This window comes from Anguilla rostrata, chromosome 1 (genome assembly GCF_018555375.3).
Source record: "Anguilla rostrata isolate EN2019 chromosome 1, ASM1855537v3, whole genome shotgun sequence".
In the NCBI taxonomy this organism is placed as follows: Eukaryota; Metazoa; Chordata; class Actinopteri; order Anguilliformes; family Anguillidae; genus Anguilla; species Anguilla rostrata.
The window spans coordinates 45,368,012-45,380,163 of NC_057933.1; the positions used below are offsets into that span (position 1 = coordinate 45,368,012).

The 12,152-nt window shown below is 44.0% G+C and overlaps 1 protein-coding gene across 50 annotated transcripts in view; it reads left to right on the forward strand.

Moving 5' to 3' along the window:
- The window catches only part of rims2a (regulating synaptic membrane exocytosis 2a), a 251,613-nt gene extending 239,857 nt beyond the window's left edge, over positions 1-11,756 (forward strand). For 35 of the 50 annotated variants that reach the window (XM_064308375.1, XM_064308452.1, XM_064308208.1 and 32 more), the window contains 5 exons: positions 6,556-6,697; positions 7,609-7,721; positions 8,199-8,300; positions 8,647-8,786; positions 9,067-11,756. In XM_064308375.1, coding sequence (XP_064164445.1) covers positions 6,556-6,697; positions 7,609-7,721; positions 8,199-8,300; positions 8,647-8,786; positions 9,067-9,282 — 713 coding nt within the window. In that variant the 3' untranslated portion in view covers positions 9,283-11,756. Of the gene's footprint in view, positions 1-1,748; positions 2,066-6,555; positions 6,698-7,608; positions 7,722-8,198; positions 8,301-8,646; positions 8,787-9,066 lie in introns of those variants that run through there. The other 15 variants (XM_064308584.1, XM_064308593.1, XM_064308473.1 and 12 more) reach the window with 2 other exon arrangements.
- The last annotated feature ends 396 nt before the right edge of the window (positions 11,757-12,152 follow it).

Here is a 12,152-nt window from a genome sequence, read left to right on the forward strand (position 1 = left end):
AGCACAGAGGCTCTCAATTTAGCCTCAAAGATTTTAAAGAAAAACAAATTAATAAATAATGATCGAATCCTCAGCCTTGACTTTTTGGATCAAATTTTAAAAGCCTGGCTTTGCAATTTTTTTTCCCTTGGTCATAACAACGTGGACCGCAATGTCTGACCATCCAGTTAATGGTAAAAGAAGATCTTTGAAGTGTTGACTCTAAGAGAATCTGAGGGGTGCACATTTGCTGAGAGTCTGTGCTGTACCAACACCTGCACCTGAATACCTGCTCCTGAACACCTACTGAGAGAAAAAGAGGCTTCCGGCATGGATGGAACAAGCAAGCGTGTAGGTATGGTTGCTGTATGGTTCTCAGCAGACACAAGCTACTCTCCTCATCCAAGGAAGCACCCGAAAAAAAATACTTGGTTCCACTGGGCCTCATTGTGTGTGCTTCATTGTTCTGCGTACAAGTTTTTATTCAGCTAGATTCCATTTCTCCCCGGTTTAAATCAGCCGAATATATGCACATTTTCCATCGGCCGCTTTATGAAGATTAGGGTTAACCGTGGGTCAGCTCGTGGAGGCCGTCCACGACAACGTGCCAGACGAAAAGCACGCCGCGTCCCTGCCAATGCCGGCTGCTGTAATTGGCCGGTGGATGCGGCCGCGCCGCCAGTCTCCTTGAGAGAAGGTGCGAAGTTTGGTTGTCGTGACAAAGCCGTCAAAGCGGCGCACGCCGTCTCTGCGTTGCCTCATGGCCAAGGGGGGGGGTGCGCGTCGACATTCGCCAAAAGCCTGATGTCGAAGTGAGCAGACAGCAACCCATTTCCTCCGCTGCGTAAAAGAGGTCGCATCATTTCCTCCCGAGGCCAATTATCTCCCCCGATCTCTCCGTCGATGCGTTTCCTGTTTCTTTGACGGTTCATTCAAAAGGGCTTTTTGCATTATGAGAAAAATGGGAAAATGAACGAACGCCGAATGTTCGTCACCCCCGCGTGGAAGTGTTCACGCTCCTCTGGAGAGCGCAGAATGCTCTTTCACAAAGAGCTGCGGAGCCGTTGCTGCATAAGGAGCCGGGTTCAATCACTCGGATGACTGCGGTCATCCCTCGCGTTCTCTGATCTCCTCGGGAGTCATTTCAAACTGCCGCTCACCTGTAATTAAACCCGGCTTGTATCGGGAGCCGGCATGATGCGTGTAAAATTTACTGCGGATTCATGTTTTTCTCTGTTGGTGGAGGGGCATTTTTTTCTAAAGAAAATTAGTTTTGTGTATGAATGTGACAATGGGACAAGCATTCTCAATATTACAGTGGTGGGGGGGGGGGGGTGTAATTGAGAAATGGGAAAAGCTTGCTGCAGTCTTTCGTGGAAAATCACTGAGCCAAACCTTGAGGTTGGGGGGGGGGGGGAGCGGAGAGGGGAGAGCGGGATGGGGGGGTACCATTCCCATTGAGAACCTCAGAGACATGTGAACAGCGAGTGACCGGCGTGTGGCACCCGGCCGAAGGCGCAGTTTGGGAGGCGGGGATGTAAACACCCTCGACCGCCGCCCGCGACCGGGGAGGCCAAGACGGACGGCAGGAGTCGGAGGAGCGAGAGAGAGAGAGAGAGAGAGAGAGAGAGAGATATCTCTGGGCAAAGCTCCTTCTCCCGGAGACCCATTCGAGGGGCGGCGTCTGATTGGCTGCCCGCGCCTCCCCCCTCCCCCTCCCTCCTCCCTCCTCCCGCTGTAGTAGAGCGAGGCTCCTGAGAGAGGGAGAGGAGGAGAGAGTCAGAGCGCTCCGAGACCCTGTTCAGACAGCCTCGCGCACGGCTCCCAGAGACTCCCCGCGCGTTACCGCCCGAACCCGAGGGGGCCGCTCGCACACCCGCGCTCGCGTCGGACGGTCGGACACTCGGAGACCCTTGCGAGACTCGGCGGGAGACCATGGGCAGGCAGGGGCACGACGCGGCGGCGGCGGCGGCCGCTCCGGGGGCGCGCATACAGCGCTCTCAGAGCCGCATCAGCCTGTCGGCGTCCTTCGAGGCGCTGGCCGTCTACTTCCCCTGCATGAACTCCTTCGACGAGGAGGACGGAGGTAAGGACCCCCCGCCGCCTTCCCCACCCCCACCCCCCACCCTTCCTCCCTCGGTGAGGAAACGGGTGCGGGGGGTGCTGGGTCATCGGTCCGTCGGTTGAAGCTGAAGCGTATAGCGGGGGTTTTGCCTTGTGAGGATCCTGCATTATGCATTCAGCTCCTCAGCGCAGGTGGCCTGGAGTTGGAGAGGCCTGCTCATTGTCAATGCAGCTCCCCCACGCCTGCTCTTCACATGAAAGGTTGATTATCTTGAGCAGGGGCGTCCGATCTTATCTGAAAAGGGCCAGTGTGGGCGTAGGTTATTGTTTAGTCCGACACCGTGACTTGATTCAACTGGGTAACTAATCATGGTCTTCAAGAAAGACTTTGATATGTAGAATCAGGTGTCTTAAGTGCCGGGCTCATACAAAAACCTGCACCCACACCAGCCCATTTGGATACCCCTGCTCTAAAAGTGGCTTTTTCACAGGCAGGGATGCATGTGCAGGGGGTGACTGGCTTGTAGTGCGGAATATCTTGCGATTTTGACTTCGCTGCGACGCATGCAGAAAGGTGAATGGAGGTTCTGTTTTCAGCTCGGCTCTCTCTCTCTCTCTCTGACGTGGGGAGCGGTGGCTGGCTGCGAGCAAGCGTTTCACTCTGCACAGCCTTCTCAATATGTGCTCCAATGCATAGGTGTGCAGGGGGGAGGGGGGGGTCTTATTCTGCAAATTCCCCAAGTGGATCGATTAGCACAGAGTCCCTCTGGAGACCCCTCAGCCTGCAGCGACTGCAGGAAACAGAATCAAGTCCTCAGCTTGCGCTGCTAGGGTTCTTTCACCGCAGGTGCAGACAAAGATGCAGCTTTACTTGCCAGAGGTACAGCTTCTTGCTTTATTCCATCTCGCTGCTGTCAGGAAAATGGAAAGGATTGTCTTTTCTGCAGCAATCCCCCCCCCCTCCCCAAAGAACACAGTCTGTATTTGCTTTTGAATCGGTCTTAGAAGTTTGAGTGCGGATATCAAAAAGCGCTTTCATCACCGAGTACTGGGAGTTCTGATGAAGGGAAAGTGTATCTGATCGAGCCCTGCGCTGTAACCTTCTTAAGACCCTCTATAAAAACAATGGCAGCTGCTGTAGCTGAGTGCCTTACCTGTGAGTGTGTCCACAAGAAAGCCCCTCGAATTTGCATAATATCAATTTGATTTGATCGCGTACAACAGCGGTATTATTAAAATGAGGTTTGAAACTCCTCAAAGGAGAAATCAGGATCAACAGATTGTTTTTGTGTCACATTACCTGGGGGAAATGACAGAATTTAGATTTTAGATTAGATTTTTAATAGGAATTACTTATGTTGATTTTTTGGTTTCTGGTTTAACATTTTTTTCTCAAAAATAATGTTTCTTATGGAAACATCCCACTGCAGTGTGTGTGTGGTGAGGATGGGTGGGGGGCTGAATCGGCGACACTTGCACCATAGGAGCGACTCTCTATGAATTGGAAACGGGGCGAATGGCATTGAATTACTCAGATGCCAAGCTCGTGGGTGTAAAATAGTGGGCAGGTCTTCACTAATGCTAACGGCCTCTCTCTGCTCCTCCATATAGAAGAGTGCAAGCAGCTGCAGGAACAATAGTCCCAAAGGCTCATAATTAAAGGTTAACGTGCAAATTCTAGGCATAAGTCAGCCTACAAATTATATGTGTGTATGTGCGTGTATCTGTGTGAGACACATTAGTACATAGACAGAGTAGATGTAAAAATACTGCACCCGTTTTATACTAATGGAAGTAATGTAGCAGAATGACTTCAGTCAGTGTAAAATTTTACTGTAAGTAAAATTTGTCTGTGAAACAATTTCAATATCACATGAAAGTACTAGTATTAAATTCCTAAAGAATATCATTTAGGTCAAGTGGATGAATATTCATGCACTCATTTTCTCTTTGAGTGGGATATTATTTTATGATCAGCAGCTGCACTCAGACGAGCTCGAGTGAAAAAATACAGAATTGATATGAAAACTTGTCACGTCATTTAAGTTAACTACCAAGCACAAGAAGAGGGATTCATTATTTTATGCTGTATCAGTCCTCTCTCGGGTTTTAAAACAGCACAGGCGGTACAGAGCTTATATATGTTTGAAAGTAGCGCGATTTGTTAGATTTGGGAAAGGGTAGGATAGATGCTTCATCTAAAGACACATTTTCTTTGGATGTGGTTGCAGGGGATGTCTGTTACAGAAGAAGAGATGTACATACTTTTCAACTTTCAACATCATTGACTGAGATTTTTTGTCTGGAGAAGCGGTTCATCTTACATCATAGAGCTGCACTACAGTCTCATGAACCCTGACTTCATGTACTGCTCACATAGGAGTTTTCTCAGGATTTATGTTTTACTAATACAGACCAATGATTGCTTTTATTTATTTGGTATGACAGGTATAGTGTCAATGAATATTTTCCTAAATGTTTATTTTATAAATGACCCACAAGATCACTCATTGTCAGCAAAAGTGATGAAACTTTGAGAAGGACTTGAATTCAGTAAACATATACGTACTACAAAATTCCATTAAGAAAAAACACCTTTCTTAAATGACACAGTAAGGAAGGTCTACTGTGAGTGCTTGCATTGCAGTTAGTGCAGATTAGAGATGGGTTTGTCTGCATCTTCACTATATAACTCAGGGATTGTGCTCAGTGGAGGTAATGAGAACATCGCAGATTCCTTTTCTTTAAAGAATCAATACAAGTAATAATTAGACTGTACGTTTTGAAGTGCATTCTCACAAAACAGAGCACTTCAGAATTGGTTTGCTGTTTGTTTGTATGAAAGATTTAGATAAGGCAGAGATTTCTTCTGGAAAATTCTGTTCTGAGCAATTTGCCCTTTATTAACATTTGAACAGAGCGGTGATGTCCCTTTTTTTTTTTTTTTCCTGGAATCGCTATGCAACAAAGACCTCCTGTGACCATGTTTCATTTGAAAAACCCCTGTATCGAAGGGGGAAGTCACATGTGAACCAATGCAGGAAATTCCACTGTTAATAATTAACTTTTGTTTTGATTCCTTGTCCTAGCTATTAAATGAATAATTTTCATAAGAGTAAAAATGCAAATGTTCTGATGGAAACGATGGGTTTCCGGGTGGAACTGTCTCATTCTGTACATGCTATACCACTGAAGCTCCAAATTGTGTTCAGTTGTCGCCATCGCAGATACAGTGTAGCTATTATGTCGGTCGTATTGTTTAATCGACTGGATTGGGTGATTATACATAACAACAAATTACATAAATTTTCTCTGTAGCGTCATCTTGCCTTCAGAAAGTAACTACACGTTATGTCTCCACCTATCTATACTCGTCTGCGAAGATTGGACTGTTCTAGAATCAAAGTGGGCAGATTTAATAACATGCTTCTCTCCTTTCTCGGGGAGTGGAGCTCTGATGTCCCTCTGTTTCGTGACCCGTGCGGATGTGTCACGCCGCCGCGGCTTTCTCTGTGGCGTGGCCCGCGGGCCGCTGCGACCCCTGACTCGTACCGCGGCGGGCTAATAATGTAGCGATGCGCTGCAAAGCTAGCGTAGCATGACAGCGCTCCGCTCCGACCCACGTGTCCTCAGAGCGCACCTGTCACATTGATTGGATTCGGCTGGCCGGAGGAGGAAGCCAGCTGTCACCTCCGATCAGACGACGGGGTCCTAGGCACCCTGGAGCTATGCTGATGGAAGCCCCCCCTGCAGGCTGGGACTGCTGGTGGAACTGCTCCTGAATGTTCACTTGGTGAACAGAGTACTCTCTTGTCTTATATGACTAAAGGGTCTTAGCCAAGATTCCTCAAAATTCTCAGAATCAAGTGGTACAGGTGCTGTCAGTCTGCAAAATAATTCTTGCTTCTATTAATTTATTATGGTAATTAAATATGGGATCATTTAGAGCCTACGATGCCAAGTTTTTTGCAGCTACCTAGTTATGTGGATATACTTCATTTGCTAATTATAATGACCGTCCTAAGAAAAAAAAAAAGCGTATAATTGTGCGTATGATCTGCTTAAATTTTGTATAGGGCCAAGATGAAAATTTTCTTTTTTGGACAAAATAATGTCCCTTGCCTGTGGAACAAATGGAATTGTGTGGTCTTACCTGGAGTAAACCTCTGGTGTTTGTTATACCCCAGTTGGGAGCCTGCCGGAAGTAAAGGGGTAGCATTGTGAACTCTTCCGATGGTAAAACGATGAAAAGACCTTCAAGCGCATGTCTTGTGGTAAAAATGGCGATGGCAGTAATGGCAGTATTTAATCTCTGCCTGTACGTCTCATTGTGGAAGGACGGGAGATGGTAGGGGCATCACGTTAACGAATCCGTGGTGAATTGAAGGGTGCTGCGCCGACTTAATTTTCCTCTGTGAAGCATTCTGGCTGTAGGAATGATGTGCTAAGCCTGACCTGCTCCTTCTCTCCTCTCTCTCTCTCTCTCTCTCTCTCTCTCCCCCATTCTTGCAGAAGCGGGAGGAAAGAAGTTGCGGAGCACGGTCCAGAGGAGCGTGGAGACGGGGTTGGCGGTGGAGATGAGGAGCCGGATGACACGGCAGGCCAGCCGGGAATCCACCGACGGCAGCATGAACAGCTACAGCTCCGAGGGAAAGTGAGTACCTCTCTCTCTCTCTCTCTCTATCTGTCTCTCTGTCTCTCTCTCTCTCTCACACACACACCCAGCATGAACAGCTACAGCTCAGAGGGAAAGTAAGCGCCGGCCTCTCTCTCTCTATCTGTCTCTCTGTCTCTCTCTCTCTCTCACACACACACACACACCCAGCATGAACAGCTACAGCTCAGAGGGAAAGTAAGCACCGCCCTCAGCTGATCCCAACGAGTGAACCGTAAATGAACCATAAAACCAACTGCTTCTGCTTTACTTTGACTTACAAGTAAACGCAAGCTTTGGACTTTTTCTTCGCAAAGGCAGTTTGACTAGTTCGTAGTGATTGCTGAACTCACCTAAACTGTGTTCGTGAAGTGATAATACTGCCGTTTGTGGTGTTGTTAGTCAACGTTTAAGCATAAATGTTGATTGAATCCCAGCCCCAGTCTTGGTATCCCAACTGTGCATGAGAAACGTGAAGCATGCAAGTAGATATAGATGTGCTGGTCAGCCATTTGCTGAAAAACGTCCTGAGCTGTTCGGTCTGCACAGATACAGCTTCAGGGATTTTACAGTGAGGAGTTCTTTACAGGTTCAAAATACAGAGCCATGGCCATACAGAACTGTAGCTATAACTGTTCTGTCAAAAACAGTGACAGCTTTTCTATTAAAATGTCTGAAGTTCAGAACTAATGCATATTCCACTGGAAAAAGTCAATGTGTTTCTAACTGCAACTATATATATTGAGCTACAAAGAACGTAGTTGGATATATTAAACATACTCTAAGACAAGAGCCATAAAAATGCTTGGCGCTGCATGTACAGCTAAGCTTCCCTCAGTGGTTATTCCCTGGTCAGTGTCCCTGTGTCTGTGTAAACAGACAGTAACTATTGCTGTCTCCCCTCCCCACAGCCCAATCTTCCCTGGGGTGCGCCTGTCTGCCGACAGCCAGTTCAGCGACTTCCTGGATGGGCTAGGCCCCGCCCAGCTCGTTGGACGGCAGACATTGGCCACGCCGCCTATGGGTAAGGATATCCTCATCATCATCAGCAAAAATAGGAAGATGTATCTCCAATGTTACAATGCACTGGTTTTATAGAAATATTAGGATAGGAATCGCATATTACAACGCCCTCTTTAATGATCCTCAGGTCTAAGGAGTTCCTTTAGAATTGGTTCTCCGTATGTGGAACTTACCATGTCTGCAGTATATGTAAATTAAAACATATAAACCACACTTTATGTGTTGCTCTTCCTCTGAAGATGCTCTCCAGCCTGAAAGCTGTCCAGGCTTTCACAGTGTGATGAAGAAAAGCATATTCGCGCTTCTGTATTTTCACACACTGGCTATTGCAAATACATTCAGAAGACAGCTCTGAATTTGCCAGAATATAAAGCAGTGTACAGTTTTTGCCTAGGTTGCACTGTCTTCACGTAGAGCTGAGGAAAAAAAATACATGAATAAATTGTTGGTATCCAATGAAATTTTGTTTTGTTTTTAGGTGACATCCAGATCGGGATGATGGAGAAGAAAGGAGCTCTGGAGGTAGAGGTGATTCGGGCCCGAGGTCTCGTGGGGAAACACGGAAACAAGCAACTGCCAGGTGAGCTTGGTCCACCAATCACATCAGAGGAGATCAAACTCGGCCAATTGCAGCCCAGGAAAAAACGGTGTATTACACCTGTTTCTGTTAGCATCGTAGCCACTGAGACTTTAGAACAACATCACACACATTAATAATTATACGTAAGTTTTGTGTAATTGAAAAGACAAATTTTCCAAATAGGAGTTTGCCCTGTTAACCTCAGCAGACTTTAGTCTTTTGGAAGCATTATGAAAATTTAGCCATTTATTTCACTAAAGTTCGCCTGAGGGATCAATATGAGCATTGCTCTTCAGAGTGCATAGGCTGATGTTGTGCGTAACACTGCTCTTCTCCCTTTTCAAAGCGCCCTACGTTAAAGTGTACCTGTTGGAGAACGGAGCCTGCATAGCCAAAAAGAAAACTAAAGTAGCACGAAAAACACTGGACCCGCTCTACCAGCAGCAGCTCCATTTTGTGGAGAGCCCAGGAGGAAAAGTTTTACAGGTACTGACCTCAAACTGTGATTTTTTTTTACAAACTGCTTGTAGAGAAAATACCATTGGACACATACCAAATACATATACATTATATATATATATTTATACATGTAAATATACTATTATTAACTAATAGAGTTTTATAATGTTTATATGAGTGTGTTTTATTTTACTATTTATAACCAAAATTGTGCCTAACCATACAGGTATACTCTTATATTTGTTTAAGGAAAATTGATTTTAATCAGTATTGAAGACTGATTATGGCCTTTCCTGCTTTCCAACAGGTCATTGTGTGGGGAGACTATGGGCGGATGGACCATAAATCATTTATGGGTGCAGTTCAGATACTTTTAGATGACCTTGACCTGTCCAACATGGTGATTGGCTGGTATAAGCTCTTCCCCCCGTCCTCTTTGGTGGACCCTACCTTGGCACCTTTGACTAGAAGAGCTTCCCAATCCTCATTGGACAGTTCCTCTGGACCTTGCCCTCGTTCGTAGCAGCATGGGGGTAATGATAGCATTGTCGTAGCAACCAGTGTTGGAGGTAACGAGTCTCGACAGGTCACAGGCCACGCCCCCGGCTACACTGCATGCTTAATGTTGTGTCTTCTGAGCCCGTACCTGGGGATGCAAAACGTGGTCCTGTCTTTTCAGCAAATGTCGCACACATTGTGCGTGTAGAGCGCCCCCTACAGGGGAGAAACCAGTCAGCGGTAGCTGGACCGAACTTTGAAGCACGAGGAATTCAGAAACGCTAGGTTTTCATCCAATTCGAAGCCATGAGGGTGTGTGTGAAAGTGCGGGAGAGGGCTGGTGGGGGGCGGGGGGCGGGGGGGAGGTGAGAACCAGTTACTGAGTTCAATAGAGGAGCTTTTTTAAGAAAAAATAATCACTATTTACGTTGGTTCGTTATTTTCTTTTCTTTTGTGGTCGATGTACTCGTACTGAAAGGGGTAGTAGTGGGCAATGTTCCTAGCTCGTTGCTCGGCTACGCCACGCCAACAAACCTAGCTGTGGAAACAGAGCTGCTGTGTGAGAACGATTACAGTGGGCAAGGGGCGCCTGTGAAGACGTGACGGAAGATCGAGGTCCAGATGCCCCTCCCCTCCTGCCCGTCCCCAACTTCCTGGTTATCCCTAGATATGCATATGTGCTCAGAGCTAAAGCAGGTCTTGAAAGACTTTTTTTTCCTTTTTTTAAAAGAGAGTTTTAAAAAAAATGGCAATACAGACGTGGCTCCATCAATGCTCCAGAATACTAACACTTCAGAGCCCACAATAAGATGAACTTTTTGTGATCAAATATAATTATTTCTCTGTTGATATATTGTATGAAATTTAAAAGAAGAATTTTTTTGCATGGACACAAATTTAGCTGAATTTCAACAAAACAAAAAAAAATTAAAGATTATTTTCTTGAGGCTGCAACTTGCAAAAAAGAGAAGAAAAAACAGATCAGCCATTTTTGACAATTTATATTATTTTTAAAGATAAATTTCACTAGTGCATGGTTTTTGAGGGGAGTGAATGCAAAAGCGTGATTAAAAACACCATGTTTATCGTCCTTTAGACCATTCATGAGTCTGTATTTTTACAGACGTTCAGTTAAAGAAAGCTAAAAGAAACTTTCTAGCTTATTAAAGAAAAAAAGACCTATTTATGTGACAAAGAAAGGATTAAAATAAATGTAAAGTATTTATGTCATTGTAAAGGCCCAGGCCTTATAAAGATAAACATTATGTGCAAATTGTACACTTCTCTCTTTCTCCCTTTTCCCAGGGTGATTATTGTACTATCCATTGCTACCATTGTCAGATTCCCTGAGTATGTCCCGATTTTCCAGGACTGTAGATTATCTTACGGTTCTGTACTGTTTAAGTCTCTATTTATTTTGGATTTGATTTGTTTAACAAGCATGTTGAAAAGGGGTATTTGCAACATGGCTTGGGCACACCTTACAGAAACTCAGCATGTTTTGATAAAGAAGATATTTGGAATTTTTGCAGTTTCTTGTACAGTGCATGTAAACTAAGTTACTTTTCTCCCTCACCTTGAACTTAATCCCGCAGCAAAATGGCTACCAGTCTTTTGTGGCCAACCGTTAAAAGGTTTAACGAAACATTCCACCTCCTGGTAACATATTTTCTTTCGGATTTTTAAAAGAGAATGAAAGGCAAAAACATTTTATATATAATGGAATAATTAAAAATTAAAAATAATTATGGTTGCAAGTATATTTTATTTTAATATTGTCACTTAAAAAAAAGTTACACAAGCAAAAAGATCCCATGAATTGGTTCTACTAGAGGAATTTCACCAGAGCAAGTGATAGTAAAGGGTACTGCAGTAGGCACTATTTGTCAAGTTTGACTGAGTAACAAGGTATGTGATGATGGGAAATTGCCACACAATATGAATTTTTAGTTGTTTCTTGTTTTGGAAAAAAAAAATGAAATTAATTAAATATATTTTTGTTAGTTTACTTACAAGCCAAGACCAATTTATTTTATTTTAATTTTTATTTTTTTAGTAATTATGAGTGCTTTTCACACAGATGGAGAAGCATATGAATCAAAGGTTATTAAAAACACTTGAATGATAATACACCGAGACATTATTCTTCTTCCTGGAAAAACATCATTCTTGTAGGACTTATCATTCGTTTCTGTAACAAGCTATGTATTTTGTTTCGCATTGTATATAGCAGCTGTTCCAGTTCTTTGATCTAGCATATAAATAAGCAGTCTTGAAAATGAGGATATTTAGGAAGTGGAATAATGCCTCTAATGATTACTGACAGGTGTTATTTACCCTTTTGAATGCCTTTTTTTCTGTTGCAATGTGTTCATGCCGAGGCTATGTCTTGGCAAAGTATGGTTGAGTACAGAGATTTATGTAAGTTATTTTTCAAATTAAAAATAAAAAAACTGGATATAACACAGACATGGAGTACCAGCAACCAATGCAAATGAATGCTGTTGCACTGTCCTTTAGTTGGTTTTGTTTGAATTATGCATTATATCTTTCTTCCATACACATCTTGTGCTCATTAGTTATGTATGCATGTGTGTGCGTGAATGGGTGTATGTGCGTTTGTGTGTGTGTGTGTGTGTGTGTGTGTGTGTTTCATATACACATAATATGAAAAGATTTGACTGTATATAAAATCTGTGGATAGATAACATGCAGCATCAGGCCAAAAAGCATACATATATCTTTCCATGCCTGCAATTCTATAATGTAGTCATGTGTAAAAAAAAAACCCTTGACTTCTGTCATGACTTCAGCTGTCCTGTACAAAATTGGTGAATGAAAAATTTAATTTGAAAAGTAATTATGACAATGGTACTTAGCACTGATAATAGAAGC